Source organism: Lipotes vexillifer, unplaced genomic scaffold, assembly GCF_000442215.2.
Source record: "Lipotes vexillifer unplaced genomic scaffold, Lipotes_vexillifer_v1.1 scaffold689, whole genome shotgun sequence".
NCBI classification, from domain to species: Eukaryota; Metazoa; Chordata; class Mammalia; order Artiodactyla; family Lipotidae; genus Lipotes; species Lipotes vexillifer.
Genome location: NW_006772359.1, coordinates 619072 through 633239, shown reverse-complemented (window position 1 = coordinate 633239; position 14168 = coordinate 619072). Strand labels below are relative to the sequence as shown.

The window sequence follows — 14168 nt, the reverse complement described above, 5'->3', positions numbered from 1 at the left end:
TGCTGAACCTGGATAAAGAATAATTCTCTATTACTACAGATTATCACTGGTCTTTTAATTTAAGTCATTGCCATTGTTACTGCTAGAAAACAGCCTCTACAATCTTTTCCACATCAAAACACAAGTTCTATAATGATTTATCCAGCAAGACAAATAATGAATTGTGTGAACAAAAACATGTTGCCACGTTGGGTGAGCTACTAAAGTCTGTTTACAAATGGAATAAAAAGTTTACAAAAAATTCCTAGTTTATTCTTAAATGGTTGGCACCTTAACGTGAAGAAAGACATGAGTCTATGTTCAAACAGATGTCCATCCCTAAATACCACACCATTTCAGAAAATGGATTCCATGACGTAACTCAAAAATATATCCAAGGGCTCTCTTCCTCCATCCTTCTCAAAAAAATTGCCAATAGTTTCTCAAAACACTCAGAACAATAACTAAGTGAAACAAATCTTAAGGGATACCAAATCTTAAGTGAAAGTCTTTTTCAGCTAAATTTCTGGCAAGAGTTTAGCTTTTGCTCATTTCACCACAGATTCAAGTTTAAAGACAAGATCATAAACCTTGTCCAGAGAATGAAGGCGTGAGATTCCTAAGAACAGGAAAGGCAAGAAAAATAATGACCTTTAGGTCTTACACACTTAACTCTTCTAAGTTTGTTAGCAATCTTAATGCTTTTTAAAAGATTTCAGATCATATTTTAGTACACTAAATGCCTTTTAAAATATTATGTGTGAGAAGCACTGTTGAGTAGTCATAAATATCACAGCACTCAGGCATTAATCCGAAAGAGTCACACCTGGGTTTTTTCCAGTAGCCTATAAAGAGTAAGATATAACACTAATAATGTTTGTTCAATGAAATATAAAAGTAAAATTAAAACTAAATGACCTATATTTAGTTGGAATTAAGCATTTGCTACAGGAATACAAAGAGCATTGCATTTTTCCTTCTAAATGAAATACTTAGTTTTTCTCAAACTCAAAATTTTTTTCTCAGATTAAAACAAGGTTATCAATTTATCATGTTATATTCGGAGGGCAAAATAAAGTTTCCATTTATTTGCGGCTTTATTTATATACAACATCAACTTTTTTAAAAAATAGAGAAAAAGTTGCTTTTATTTACAGATTGCTTTTCTATACTGTACCTGACTGTAATGTCTGTTCAGAAACTATGGATGCATCAAGAAGAAAACAAAGAATCATTAGTAAAACAGCAAGTTACAGCTGAAGTCTAGAATGTTATGACAAAACATTCTCAGACGGCCTCATTTTTTTCTTTTGATTTAGTTTGATGAGTTAATTCTTTTCTGATGGCTGTAGGACACCAAAGATAAAAATAAATGACAATGACTGATGCAAACCTTCTGCATCTAAGAAAAATCCTATGGGGACTCAGTGATGTCCAGAGTTTCACAATCAGAAGGTTCTAGGCCTGCTTTCCAGGCTACTCCCGTATGTAAGTCTGTGTGTGTGCACGTGCATATACTTGTGAGGGAGAATATGAACCTGAAAACCTAAGAGGCTGGAGGACTTTGAAATACTGAAGTATTCTTTCTGGGACTCACCAGTTGATAAGTACTATCAGTTCAGTTATAACAAAACATATACATTCCAGCAAAATCACCATGCTAGGCAAAATGGTGCAAATTCCCACAGGCACAGGGCTTATGGCAAAAATGGGGTTCGGGCACAACATTCAAACACTTCGGCAATGACGTGCCAAGAAAGATAGGAACCTAATATAAAAACGGTAGCAGAATTTTACGCATGTTAAATGGTTAAGGAATGTACGAATACGCCTAAAATATGGCACTTCATTTTGACAAAGACCTAAGGTTTGCTCATAGAAATGGGCAGCAGGAGGCCTGTGCTTGTAAGTAATTGTGAATCCTGGGAGAAGGGGTCTCTGCAATTGGACGGTAAGTTGTAACACCAGTTATGGATGGATCTGGCTCATCAAACGTCTGGTGGACGGAGGGAGAGAGATGTCTCAGGTGTACGCACATGTGTATGTGTGTTGTGTATATTTCTACCCAACTCAGTTCTGCTGGGTGCAGCTTTCTGCATTTCCCTAGCATTATTACCAGTGAAATCATGCATAAACTACTGCAGAACTGGCATGATACTCAAAATGTTCCCTGATATAGCATCCACGTTGGAACAAAATTCCCATTCTCAGAATAAGCATTAGAGCAGAACTGACTGTACTTTTTTTAAGGGTATATTTTTCATATGGTAAAATGTGCAGGAAACCAAAAAAACTGATGATCATGTCTGGGAATTACTCAGGTCCCTCACTTCTCTTTCCTTCAATGGCTTACTTTCAGTTGTTGCCGATAAATGCCTCCATATCAAAGTAGGCACAGGTGGAAAGAGGTGATAAGATGCAAATCAGTCAGCGTCTACTGCTGGAAGCCAGGAAGAAAGCCTGATCTTAAAAGCAGTAGCTAAGATCAGATTCTGGTTTTCAGAGCTTTAGTAGACTTCAGTCCCCAGGCTACTCATAGACCCCTGAGGAGCTGACTGTAATTAACTACCTTCAGCACCATGCAGAATTCTGAAAGAATCCATGATAACGTATTTGACTAAGTAATGACCCAAGAGTACATAATTTGATGAAGAACAATTTCTCCTACTTGAACAGGGAAAATTGAAAGGTTTGGTTTGGAGGGGGTAACAGAAGAAATGAAAATGTTCAGAGTGCTACAGTGTTAAAATAGAAAAAAATATGAAATTAAGGAAGTCTATTGAGTTTTACAATGTATATTGAGTTTTCCCACGATACTGCTTAATATACGCTCACTGATAGGAGCTCAAATTCTTTGGATTTTAATGAAAGATTCTTTTGATTTTAATGAAAGACACAGTGAAAGATAAACAGCCATTCTGAAAGCCATATATTTATGTCAAATATTAAAATTGGGAATGATAGTGTCCAATAATAAGCATTTTAAAATTATTAATATGATTTAATGCTTATTCAAACAATAGCATTTAAAAGGTAGGACCAAGTTATAGAAACTTTTGGGGTGGTGATTAGCAAAATAACCAACAAAGGTATTGTTTTTTTCAATAAAGCAATGTTTTCTACATAATTATTAAATACTCTACTGAAAGTACTAGCTGAATATTTTATGAATTCCTGCCTTATATAAAGTTAGCAATACTTAAATCATTTCCCTCCTCAATCATAATCTATAAAAGAAAACATGCATGGGCCTTGGTTTTAGCTTAATAATTCCATTAATGATATAGACATTTTAGGAGAGATAAACTTCCTTTGGAGAATGCAATTTTAGAAAATTACATGGAAAGAAATTCCTTCCAAAACTATTTTAATCAACTCAATCTAAAAAGTATCTACGTAAATAAGTTTACATTTACCTCTTGGACTTTTAGAAGGAATATAAACAATATAAAGTAAAATATAAAGTAAGGACGCATACCACGCAAACTTCCAGTAGTTAAAAGGGCTCGAGCTTTGTCAGCTAAATCACTATTTAAAGTATTTCCCAGTAGCAAAACATCAATGGCCTCTTGCTTGGAGCTGTCAAAGAAGTTATTCTGAATTGTTCTACTAACAGAACGAGCACCATCTTTTAACTTTCCAGCCTGTTGGGGAAAAAAGCATGGACTTTCATTCTAAATTGTTTTTATTCAATAGGTATTCTGACACTTTAAATAAGTTTTATATGACTTTACTGTAATAAAAAGGACCTAATTATTCTATTTTGAGTATCAAACCATCACATTAAAATGCCTCAAGATGTCACTGTTTTTTTCCCTCTTTTGGATAACAGCTCTGCACAGAGACAGAAGCAGCTCAGGGCCACAACTGCATCCACTAATGATATCTAGAGCCTTAAAAGTTTAAAATTGTTTACTATAAAGGAAATAAACTGAAATATACTTATTCAAGACAAGGAAATTACTTCTTACATAGTAACTTTTAGACTTGGGAATGGATGGGATAGGCGGGGAGAAGCAGGGGAGATAAAGGAGGATACACTGCACTTGCATGTTCTCAGGAAAACTTCAAAGTACTCTAATAGTAGAAAAATAAAATTGAAATTGCTCCCAATAACTTACATTAGTTAAAACTGAAATTGAATATGAGAACGAAGGTCTAGTCTATAACATGTAAACTACAGTTTGTATATTTTAGGTCACTTTGCCTATGTAAATATAAGTAATAAAAATAAATATATGCCAATTCCTACAGTGAGAGAGCCGATTATAACTTCTAATGAACATATATCTTACTCAGGTGTGTTAGCTATCATCAAGATATTTTAATCTTACAGATTTTGATGATTGTTTTAAAAAAACATCAACAAACTCTTGCCTTTTAGAAAAAGAACTTTAGTTTGCAATATGTAATTTTTATTCCTTAAAGAAATAACAGGAATTTGAGGCTTAAAATGTTATTTCCTTCCATAAAACATATGCAAATGACATTATTTGAAAAGAGACTCACCATTCACATTATCAGGCAATTAATCAAAAGGAACCCAGAGAAAGGAAAAGAAAGAGCAGTTCAGATGTTAGATTTTAGTTCAATTCAGACTAGAGTATTTAATACATAAAATTTCATATCTATTTTGTTAGAGATAAAAGACCACCGAAAATATATGTAGCCTCTGTACATAGATAGTCAACTGCAGAAACAAAAAGGCAGAACATAAAAGAATATTTTAAGCAATAGTTGTAGAGAATCAGGTTTAAAAGCAAGAATTATGTTCTTTATTCAAAAGGAATACATGAAAGTTTAACAATCTCGGGTTTTCAAAAATAGGGACCATTTAAGGGAGCTTCCCTGGTGACGCAGTGGTTGAGCGTCTGCCTGCCGATGCAGGGGACACGGGTTCGTGCCCCGGACCTGGAAGATCCCATATGCCGTGGAGCAGCTGGGCCCGTGAGTCATGGCCGCTGAGCCTGAGTGTCCGGAGCCTGTGCTCCGCAACGGGAGAGGCCACAACAGTGAGAGGCCCGCGTACCACAAAAAAAAAAAAAAAATAGGGACCATTTAAGATGTAAATATTTGTAAATGTCAATACAAATTATTTCTGTGAGTTGAACAAAAGGAACTTTTGCAGGTAAGGCCAATGCCTCTGAACAGAGGTATGACACTTTATGAGACACAGAAGAGGAGGAAGATTTGGAAATTAAAAGAAGACTCTGTGATGATGAACTTCAGCTGCTATATTGAAGCGGCTAAATAAGAAACTATAAAAGTGGTAAATGTCCCTGTTTCTATTTCTGGGGATAGGGATTTAGAATATTAATAAATTCAATGGAGGCCAGGAGCCATAAAAGGTCAATATTTAAGTATATAAAATAATGAAAAATACCTCAAGTATGCACCCAAAGTCCCTCAGTAAGGGCCAAACACTAAAGGAGAAAGTAGTCTGTAGTTAAAAGTAATGATGAGGCACAGACTTATAATTATGTCCATATTTCACACTTCCTTTGCACATTTTGATAGCCTCCTTTTCAAGGTAAGAAAAGAAAAAGAATAAAAACCTAAGCCCTGGGCTTCCCTGGTGGCGCAGTGGTTGAGAGTCCGCCTGCCGATGCAGGGGACACGGGTTCGTGCCCTGGTCCGGGAAGATCCCACATGCCGCGGAGCGGCTGGGCCCGTGAGCCATGGCGGCTGAGCCTGAGCGTCCGGAGCCTGTGCTCCCTAACGGGAGAGGCCACAACAGTGAGAGGCCCGCATACCGCAAAAAACAAACAAACAAAAAAACAAACTTAAGCCCTAATAGCATTCGGTTCACAGTGGGTGTGGCATAAATTGCCCATTGATTTATTGGTCCATCCAGCATTTATCACACATCTATCCAACAGAATGCACTGTGTCAAGTGCTGGGGAAACAAAGTCAAATGAGACAAGACTCTTTACTGGGAAGACTATGATTTGGGGGGGGGAGGGGAGGTTTTGTTTTGTTGTTTTACTTTTTTAAATTAAAAAAAAAATTTTTTTGGCTGTGCTACACAGCAAGCATGTGTAATCTTAGTTCCCCAAACAGGGATCAAACCCATGCCCCCTGCACTGGAAGTGTGGAATCTTAACCACTGGACCACCAGGGAAGTCTCTGATTTTTTTTTAAAGAAAAACATATTTGGGGGAATTCCTTAGTGGTCCAGTGGTTAGGACTCTGTGCTTCTACTGCAGGGGGCCTGGGTTCGATCCCTAGACCAGGAAAGCAAGATCCTGCATGCCGTGCTGTGCGGCCACATACATACACACACATACACACACACACACACACACACACACAAAACCAAAGGTTTAAAAAAAACATTTTTAATCAAAATAATATGAAAAGTAAAACAGATATTATGCAGGTGAAAAGTCATTAAAAAAAAGTGAGGAACACATATCTAAGCCTAGTGGATTATCACTAAACAACTGAATATGTCATATATTCATGTCCCTCAAACCTAGGGAAATAACTATCTGTTCAATCATTAGTATCCACTATAGAAGGAAGTGTTAAAGAGGACATAAAAGCATGATAAAGCAGAATTCTAAAACAGACACCTTATAAAAACCAAACTATTAATTTAAAAAAGAGTCCATTTAAAGCTTTACTAAAGAAGGAAAAAGGATCTTTTATAATGTTACGATAGATCTAGATCTACCTTAGCCTTTCCTTCAAGAGCTCCAGTTCCTGCATAAATCTTACTGATTGAATCACCATTCACAGACCACATTGATCGAAAAACTTCTTGGAAGCGAGTCACCAGCTGAGGCTTTTCAGCTAAGCCGAGAGCTTCCAATTGTTTAGTTAGCATCTAAAATAGCAAAAGAGAAACTTTTATAAGTATATGAATACATTCATTATGATGTGACTTTTTAAGAACTACCAGAATCAAACCAAAAATTTAGTTACAGGACTTTGTGGGTCTGGATTCTGAAAACACAAGTTTACTATTTCCCACCATGTCTATTTCTAAAGTAAATATCACATCAATGAAACCTACAAGTAACTCAGTATTCCCTTGCAGTAATAAGAACTTCTTTCTGGTTAAATGATATTAAGCTTATCAAAATGTCCCTATGGGGAATTCCCTGGCGGTCCAGTGGTTAGGACTCCCCACTTTCACTGCCGAGGGCCCAGGTTCAATCCCTGGTTGGGGAACTAAGTTCCCACAAGCTGCACGGCCAAAAAAAAGGAAAAAAATGTCCCTATAAACCATACTAGTTTATCTTGTTCACCTAAAAGAACAATACACAACAGCACGCATTGGAGCAGAGAAATATATCAATATTTACCTAGTTTATTTAAATATATGTAGAAATAACTAAGTTTCTTTAATTTCTGGATTTGGTTCTACACATTTGGGTAATTAAGGTCAGGAGATTGTGAGAAAAGTAGAGCTGCTCTTGAATTGTTATCAAAATTTTAAAAGTAAGTCATATCTATGAATAAAGTCACTACAGCTTCTAATGTATAAAATTCGTATCAGTAAAGCATATAAGGGAGAACTAGGGGGAACACAGCATGCAAGGAATGCAAGGATCTTTGGGCTCCCACAGTTCCTTCATCACAGTAGAAGTGTTCAGAAAAGTTATTGGTCTTTACTATGAATGACTCTTAGCCTTGAAGTCTGGCAAAGGCAAAGCAATCCTTATCCAGTCTCTTTCTCTTATTTGGAATCTAGTCGATGCCTTGCATTTTTACTTAGCTCCTTCCCATTTGTGTTTTCTTTTATCTTGTCTATAAGTGGACATTATCGATAATTATAGAGGGATCAAACATTAAAATAATATTAAAAACACTATACTGGGTTTATCTGATTGCCTAGAGACCTACACCAGGGCTACTCTTTGCTGGCATGGAGTATTAACAAACTCAGCCTCCGGCATCTCCTTCATCATTTATACCTCCTTCTTCAAGGAACTGGGCAAAAGTGGTCTTCACTACAAGTAGTTTGGTTTTGCCTACATTAGCAGTATATTTTGTAACCAGTCAACCAACTGCTATACTAGGGAGTATTCTCACACCTAACAACAGACAGTGGGTAGTCAGCTAAGTCAGATTCTAACACTTGTCCTACTTTTAATGAAGATGTTCAAGTATTTCACTAAGCTTACTCTCAGAATCTAACTAAATGTTTTTAGCCACTTGAGAACAGAGCTCAAGACAAACCTGAGCCGTGTGATAAACTCCATCCCTATGACCAAATTCCTGCTTTTACTTTTCTTATTTCTGTTGTATTTTCTAAGTAAACCTCAAGGACAGATTTCAAAAAAGGCAAAGCAGTAAAATTTACTTAGTTACATGAAAAATACATTTTTATAGTAGACAATTCTATACAATGTACTTTCATTTCGAGAAAGAAAGACCCTCAGTTGCAGAGTAACTAATTAACCAATATTCTGGCCAAATTTAAGATCATCTGTTGGAGAAAATAAGAACCTGTTACTTCCTATTCCTGTTTTTCATAGTATTTGAGAACTATGCTAAGTTCCTATGGAACTAAATGAAGACCCACAATAGCCTTATGAACCTAACTGCTGCATTAATAGGCAAGGCTTAGAAATCTCAGCATTGCTACACAGTTTGTCAAATAGTTGAGATTAAGCCTAAATTAGACTGAATTTGATATATAAAGAGTAAAGGAAAAAGCTTTTAAACAGAGACTTTGTTACAGAAGTTAGCTCTCATTCACTTTCCTTCTAACAATGACATTTTCATCTGATCCTTTTTTTTGTAGCTACTGATTTGAAAATGCCATGTAAATGGCACTGGATCAGACTCTGCCGAAAATATAATCCTATAGGGTTGTTGTACATGTGAAAACAGATCCTCCCCCATTCCAAAAAGATTTTTAAAAGACAACACAGAGAATCAAGGCCAAATATATACATGTATTTCTTTTTTTTTTCTTCACACACATTATACATGTATTTCTTTTCTTTATCCAAAAGACAGGCAGAAAGAGGCAATTACTGGAATAGTATAAATAGCAGGGGTTTTTTTTTTAAGAGAAAGTTAAGGAACAATAGAGGGAAACAGATGCTATCTAAAGAAAGTATTTAGAACAGATAAAGGAAACATTTAAAGGAAAAGGGATGTTGCCCCCTCCCCCAAAGAAAAAGACTAGAAGTAAAGAATGCCTTTAGCATAACTTCATTTTGTGAAAAGTAATTAATGAGAAACATAAATATTACAAAAGCACTGAAAAAGGCATTTGATACAAGTTGCATAGACATATTTTATTTTTTACCTCTAAGCCAAGGAATGCCTGCACACTATTTGTTCTATCAAGACAATCCAAGCAGTTTGTTCGAACTGTACCACTCTGGCATCTGTAACAATTTCAGTGAAATTAAACAGACAGTTTAAAACAAAAATAACAAACCTAAAACAAACTGAGAAAAATTAAGCTGATTAAAGTGTACTTTAAAGCATCTACTTTCTCCTCCCCCCAACTTTCTAGTGTAACAGTTCTCAAACACACAAAAAAGGTGAAAGAATTTTACAGTGAACACCCATATACCCACCATCCAGATTCTACAACTGTTAACATTCTGCCATACATTCTTTTTTTTTTAGATTTGCAAGATAGATTTTATTATCTCCATTCAATTTGTTGAAAACGCAGAAGACTTTAGAAAGTCACAAGGAATTAACATTGAATTATTTTCTTGTTACCTGACTTTTGGGAACATAGAGAAAGGGAAAAGTTGAGTACTCTATTCAGATGTCCCTAATTATTTGTAAAACCATTATCTTCAAGAGCTGTAGCATCAGCTAACATTCATTGAGTATTTTAGACTTTCAAGTCCCTTCATACACATCATTGAACACCCTCGATAGCCTATGAGGGAGAAAATGTCTATTATAGACTGTATCTTCTTCACTAATCCATGAGCTCCTTTAAGGCAGGAAATGCATCTTGTCTTTCTTGGACCTCTCCCTCCTAGCACAGCCTCTAGCTCCTAGCAGGCGTTCATTAACTATTAACGGAATCTGGGTCATTTGTAGCATAAGAAATAGAGACTCATAATAGCTAAGTGACTTATCCAGGCTCACAAAATCAGAAGGGGAACAAACTAGAATTTGAACTCAAGTCACCTAATTGTAAGTCCTCTATACTCACTCCCTCCATGGCATTGTTCAGGGGGGATTTGTGACCACATCCTAATTGAAATGTGCCATACATTCTTTATTACATATCTCTCTATTCAACCACATCCACTTATTTTTTTTGTTTCCAAATAAATGATTTATGTAGATTACAATTAAACCATGGGTAATTATCAGTCAAATCCATTTTACCTGCCTTCACTAATCAAGGTCATTTTAAGACTTGCACATCCTCCAAGCAGCAGGCAGCCTAAGCAATAAGATATTTGTCCAAGTTATTTTCCAAGGACTTGGAGTCAGCTGTGTATAGCTGGAGATGAGATGGTTAAGACTGGATAGGACCAAGCTGAACTGGTTAACACTGGTTAGGACCACCAACCCTCCAACTGGGCATGTGTGAATGTTGAGTCAGTGACCTTTTGGTGTCAGAGGGCCAAAAACTCCACCCTCAGACCATGCTAAGCACCTCCATTTTTGAATGTGCAGAGGCCTTCATAGAATGATGACGATTACCACTTATTTTTTTTAAAATTAATTAATTTATTTATTTTTGGCTGTGTTGGGTCTTCGTTTTCTGGGCAAGGGCTTTCTCTAGTTGCGGCAAGTGGGGGCCACTCTTCATCGCGGTGTGTGGGCCTCTCACTATCGTGGCCTCTCTTGTTGCGGAGCACAGGCTCCAGACGCACAGGCTCAGTAGTTGTGGCTCACGGGCCCAGCTGCTCCACGGCATGTGGGATCTTCCCAGACCGGGGCTCGAACCCGTGTCCCCTGCATTGGCAGGCAGATTCTCAACCACTGCGCCACCAGGGAAGCCCACCACTTATTTTTAATTAGGCCAGTAGTTAGGAGCTAAACACACATTCAGAGTTATAACCCTATAGTTCTGTATCAGAGCAGACAATAACCAATGCCTTCTTTTTTTTTGCATTTAATAATCCTTACTGGGGACTTCCCTGGTGGCGCAGTGGCTAAGAATTCACCTGCCAATGCAGGGGACACGGGTTCGAGCCCTGATCCAGGAGGCTCCCACATGCCACGGAGCAACTAAGCCCGTGCGCCACAACTACTGAGCCTGCGCTCTAGAGCCCGCGAGCCACAACTACTGAGCCCGCTTGCACAACCACTGCAGCTTGCGTGCCTAGAGCCCGTGCTCTGCAACAAGAGAAACCACTGCAGTGAGAAGCCCGCGCACCACAACGAACAGTAGCCTCCACTCATCACAACTAGAGACAGCCCGCATGCAGCAACGAAGACCCAACACAGCCAAATAATAATAATAATAATAATCCTTACTGAGGCCAAGAAATATTAAGACATTAATTTTAAGAGAGAAATGTAATAGCCTCAGAGATAGCAGCATGAGATCTGGAGCCAGATAAATCAAGCTCTACCGTTTCCTAGTTATATGACCTGGGGCAGATGATAGCTTTATGCCTCCGCTTCCTCAAATGTGAATGGAGATAATAATAGAACTGATCTCTACGATTGTTATTATACTTGTAAAGACTAAGTGTACTGCTTGACCCATGGTATATGCCCAGTAATGTAAGCTATTACTAGAAAGAAAGGAAAACAAGCTTAAAATCAAGTATAATAAAGGAAGGTATTTTATTTAATTAAATAAAATTATAGCAAAGTCCCAATTTAAAGAAAAGAGAAACAGAGCAGTCAAACCTTTGAACTTCACTTCCATTGAAATAAAAAAATCCATAATCCAGAAACTTCTGGACTTGAGGTTTAAGAACACTATGTAATTTTTCTGCCTTTCCTCCTTTAACCATTTGATGATAGTCAAAATTCACCATCTGGATGTCAGCTGCATGTTCAGAAGCTTTCAAATGACTCTGAAAATAAAAGGCAAATATTCATTTAAACGTTAACTAAATATGATCTTATCAATATACTGTTATAAATGGAACTTTACATTTTAAATGAAAATCTCAGCAGGTCCTTGAAATCTTACTAATCTCACAAAGCTTTCATTGCCACTGGCAGTAAAATGGAAAATTACTTGCTGATATCTTATGGCATCTTTTTCCTAAAACCTCATATACTATCCCGGAGAGATTGGGTATGGCATGATTAATATCAGGGAACTTAAATAAGATTCCCATCTGGTTTAGAAAATGAAAAATGATTTCCAGCCACCAGCATTTCATTTTTTACCATAAAAATATAATGACTGTTTATCTCTATTACAGAATCTCAAAATAAAATAGCTTATTTTTTAAGACAAAGCCCATCAAAAATTGAAAATTTCATTTTTTTATACTTTCAATATATACAAACGCTTCAAAAGTTTACCATAAAAAGTCATTCTCTAAAGTATAAGTTGTTTATTAACAATATTAAAACAAAATAGCCAAATAATTAATTTTGGACTTCATTAGCTTAAACTTTAGAAAATGTTTTCTAACCATTTTAAGTTTATAATCTTATGTAACTATAATTTATATCAATTCAGACTCAATAAACATTTATGAAAAATATTTTTCCTTAGAAGTCAGACATTTCTTTAGGTTCTTATTTAATGAAAATTCTCAAATTTTCTCTCATCAGTACAAGAAGTCTTGTGTGTATACAAATGCATTACTCAACATTTCATAGGTTTAAAACAGTGACTATGGTTTCTAGGAAATAGGCAAGACGATGAACAGATGAAGGAGGAAACTGCCTGGTATCTTTTTTTTTTTTTTTTTTTTTTTTGCGGTACGCGGGCCTCTCTCACTGTTGTGGCCTCTCCTGTGGTGGAGCACAGGCTCCAGACGCTCAGGCTCAGCGGCCATGGCTCACGGGCCCAGCCGCTTCGCAGCATGTGGGATCTTCCCGGACCGGGGCACGAACCCGTGTCCCCTGCATCGGCAGGCGGACTCTCAACCACTGCGCCACCAGGGAAGCCCTGCCTGGTATCTTTATGCCAGTGACAGACGGGCATTTTTTAGGGGGAGGGTATCCTTCTGCTTCTCTACAACATAAATAAGCAGATTAGAAAACAGGGTCAATTGCCTTGAAAGCTTTCCATAATCCCAATTTCAGCAAGATTATCCTAAACTGTTACCTAATTGCCCCAAAGAATGAATGGTTCCAACAAGTACCCAATCTTTTTCTAAGAAGTAATTTACTTCCCGGAAGAATTTGATTATTATATTATTTAAAAATACCATTCTAGGTGTCCGTGGGCCAGAACAGAAGAAAAAAATGATCATACTTACCTGGAAAGCCTTACTTAGCATATGTTCCCCTTCCTTAGATCCAAGCAAATTTACTATTATTTGTTTACCATATAAATTCTTAAGTGTTCTAAAATGCCTATTAAAGAAAGAAAGGAAATAAACATATGTCAAATGACAAGCCAAAAACCTTTTTCAATAAACAGGAACCCATTATTAAACAGGACCCACGTGGCAGTATTTTATTCTTTCTTTTCTTTTTTTTTGGCTGTGCCTTGTGGCATGTGGGATCTTAGTTCCCCCACCAGCGATTGAATCCAAGCCCCCTGCAGTGGAAGCGTGGAGTCTTAACCACTGGACCACCAGGGAAGCCCCTAAACTCATACAATTGGCAAAACTGGATACAAATCCATTCCACACAGTCTCAAAACTCTGAATTTATAAAAACTCAGTTAATGCAATTTCCTCTCTGACTTAAACTCCCACCTATGCAGAGCTGTTGGAATCATCCAGATCCCTCTCCACCCTGAGGCTGAAGCTAGACAGCCATGGAAAACACGAGCCACCCAGCTTTGTTGGGAAGGCAGCGAGGGCAGAGGGCGTAGGGCTGCACCTCACACATGAGGACATCACACACTCCGTGAGTATTCAGAGAGACCTCCTTAATAGCTCTAGCCTTAAGGAAAAGAGACCCCAAATATAAGCCTTTATTTGCTCCAGCTTCTAACCATTCCAGAAGCTAGAGAGCAATGCTGTCCAAAGGAAATGTAATATAAGCCACAGACAGAATTTAAAATTTTCTAGAAGGCATATTAAAAAAGTAAAAATCAGGGCTTCCCTGGTGGCGCAGTGGTTGAGAGCCCGCCTGCCGATGCAGGGGACACGGG

The 14168-nt window shown here is 37.3% G+C and overlaps 1 protein-coding gene across 3 annotated transcripts in view; it reads right to left on the bottom strand.

The window, feature by feature from the left end:
* SYNJ1 (synaptojanin 1) overlaps positions 1-14168 on the bottom strand; it is an 88458-nt gene that overhangs the window by 38052 nt on the left and 36238 nt on the right. For all 3 annotated transcript variants that reach the window (XM_007447412.1, XM_007447413.1, XM_007447414.1), the window contains 6 exons: positions 13324-13420; positions 11786-11955; positions 9249-9330; positions 6657-6809; positions 3458-3614; positions 1157-1180 (listed from right to left, as the gene is read on the bottom strand). In XM_007447412.1, the coding sequence (XP_007447474.1) occupies positions 1157-1180; positions 3458-3614; positions 6657-6809; positions 9249-9330; positions 11786-11955; positions 13324-13420 (683 nt within the window). The remainder of the gene's footprint in view (positions 1-1156; positions 1181-3457; positions 3615-6656; positions 6810-9248; positions 9331-11785; positions 11956-13323; positions 13421-14168) is intronic.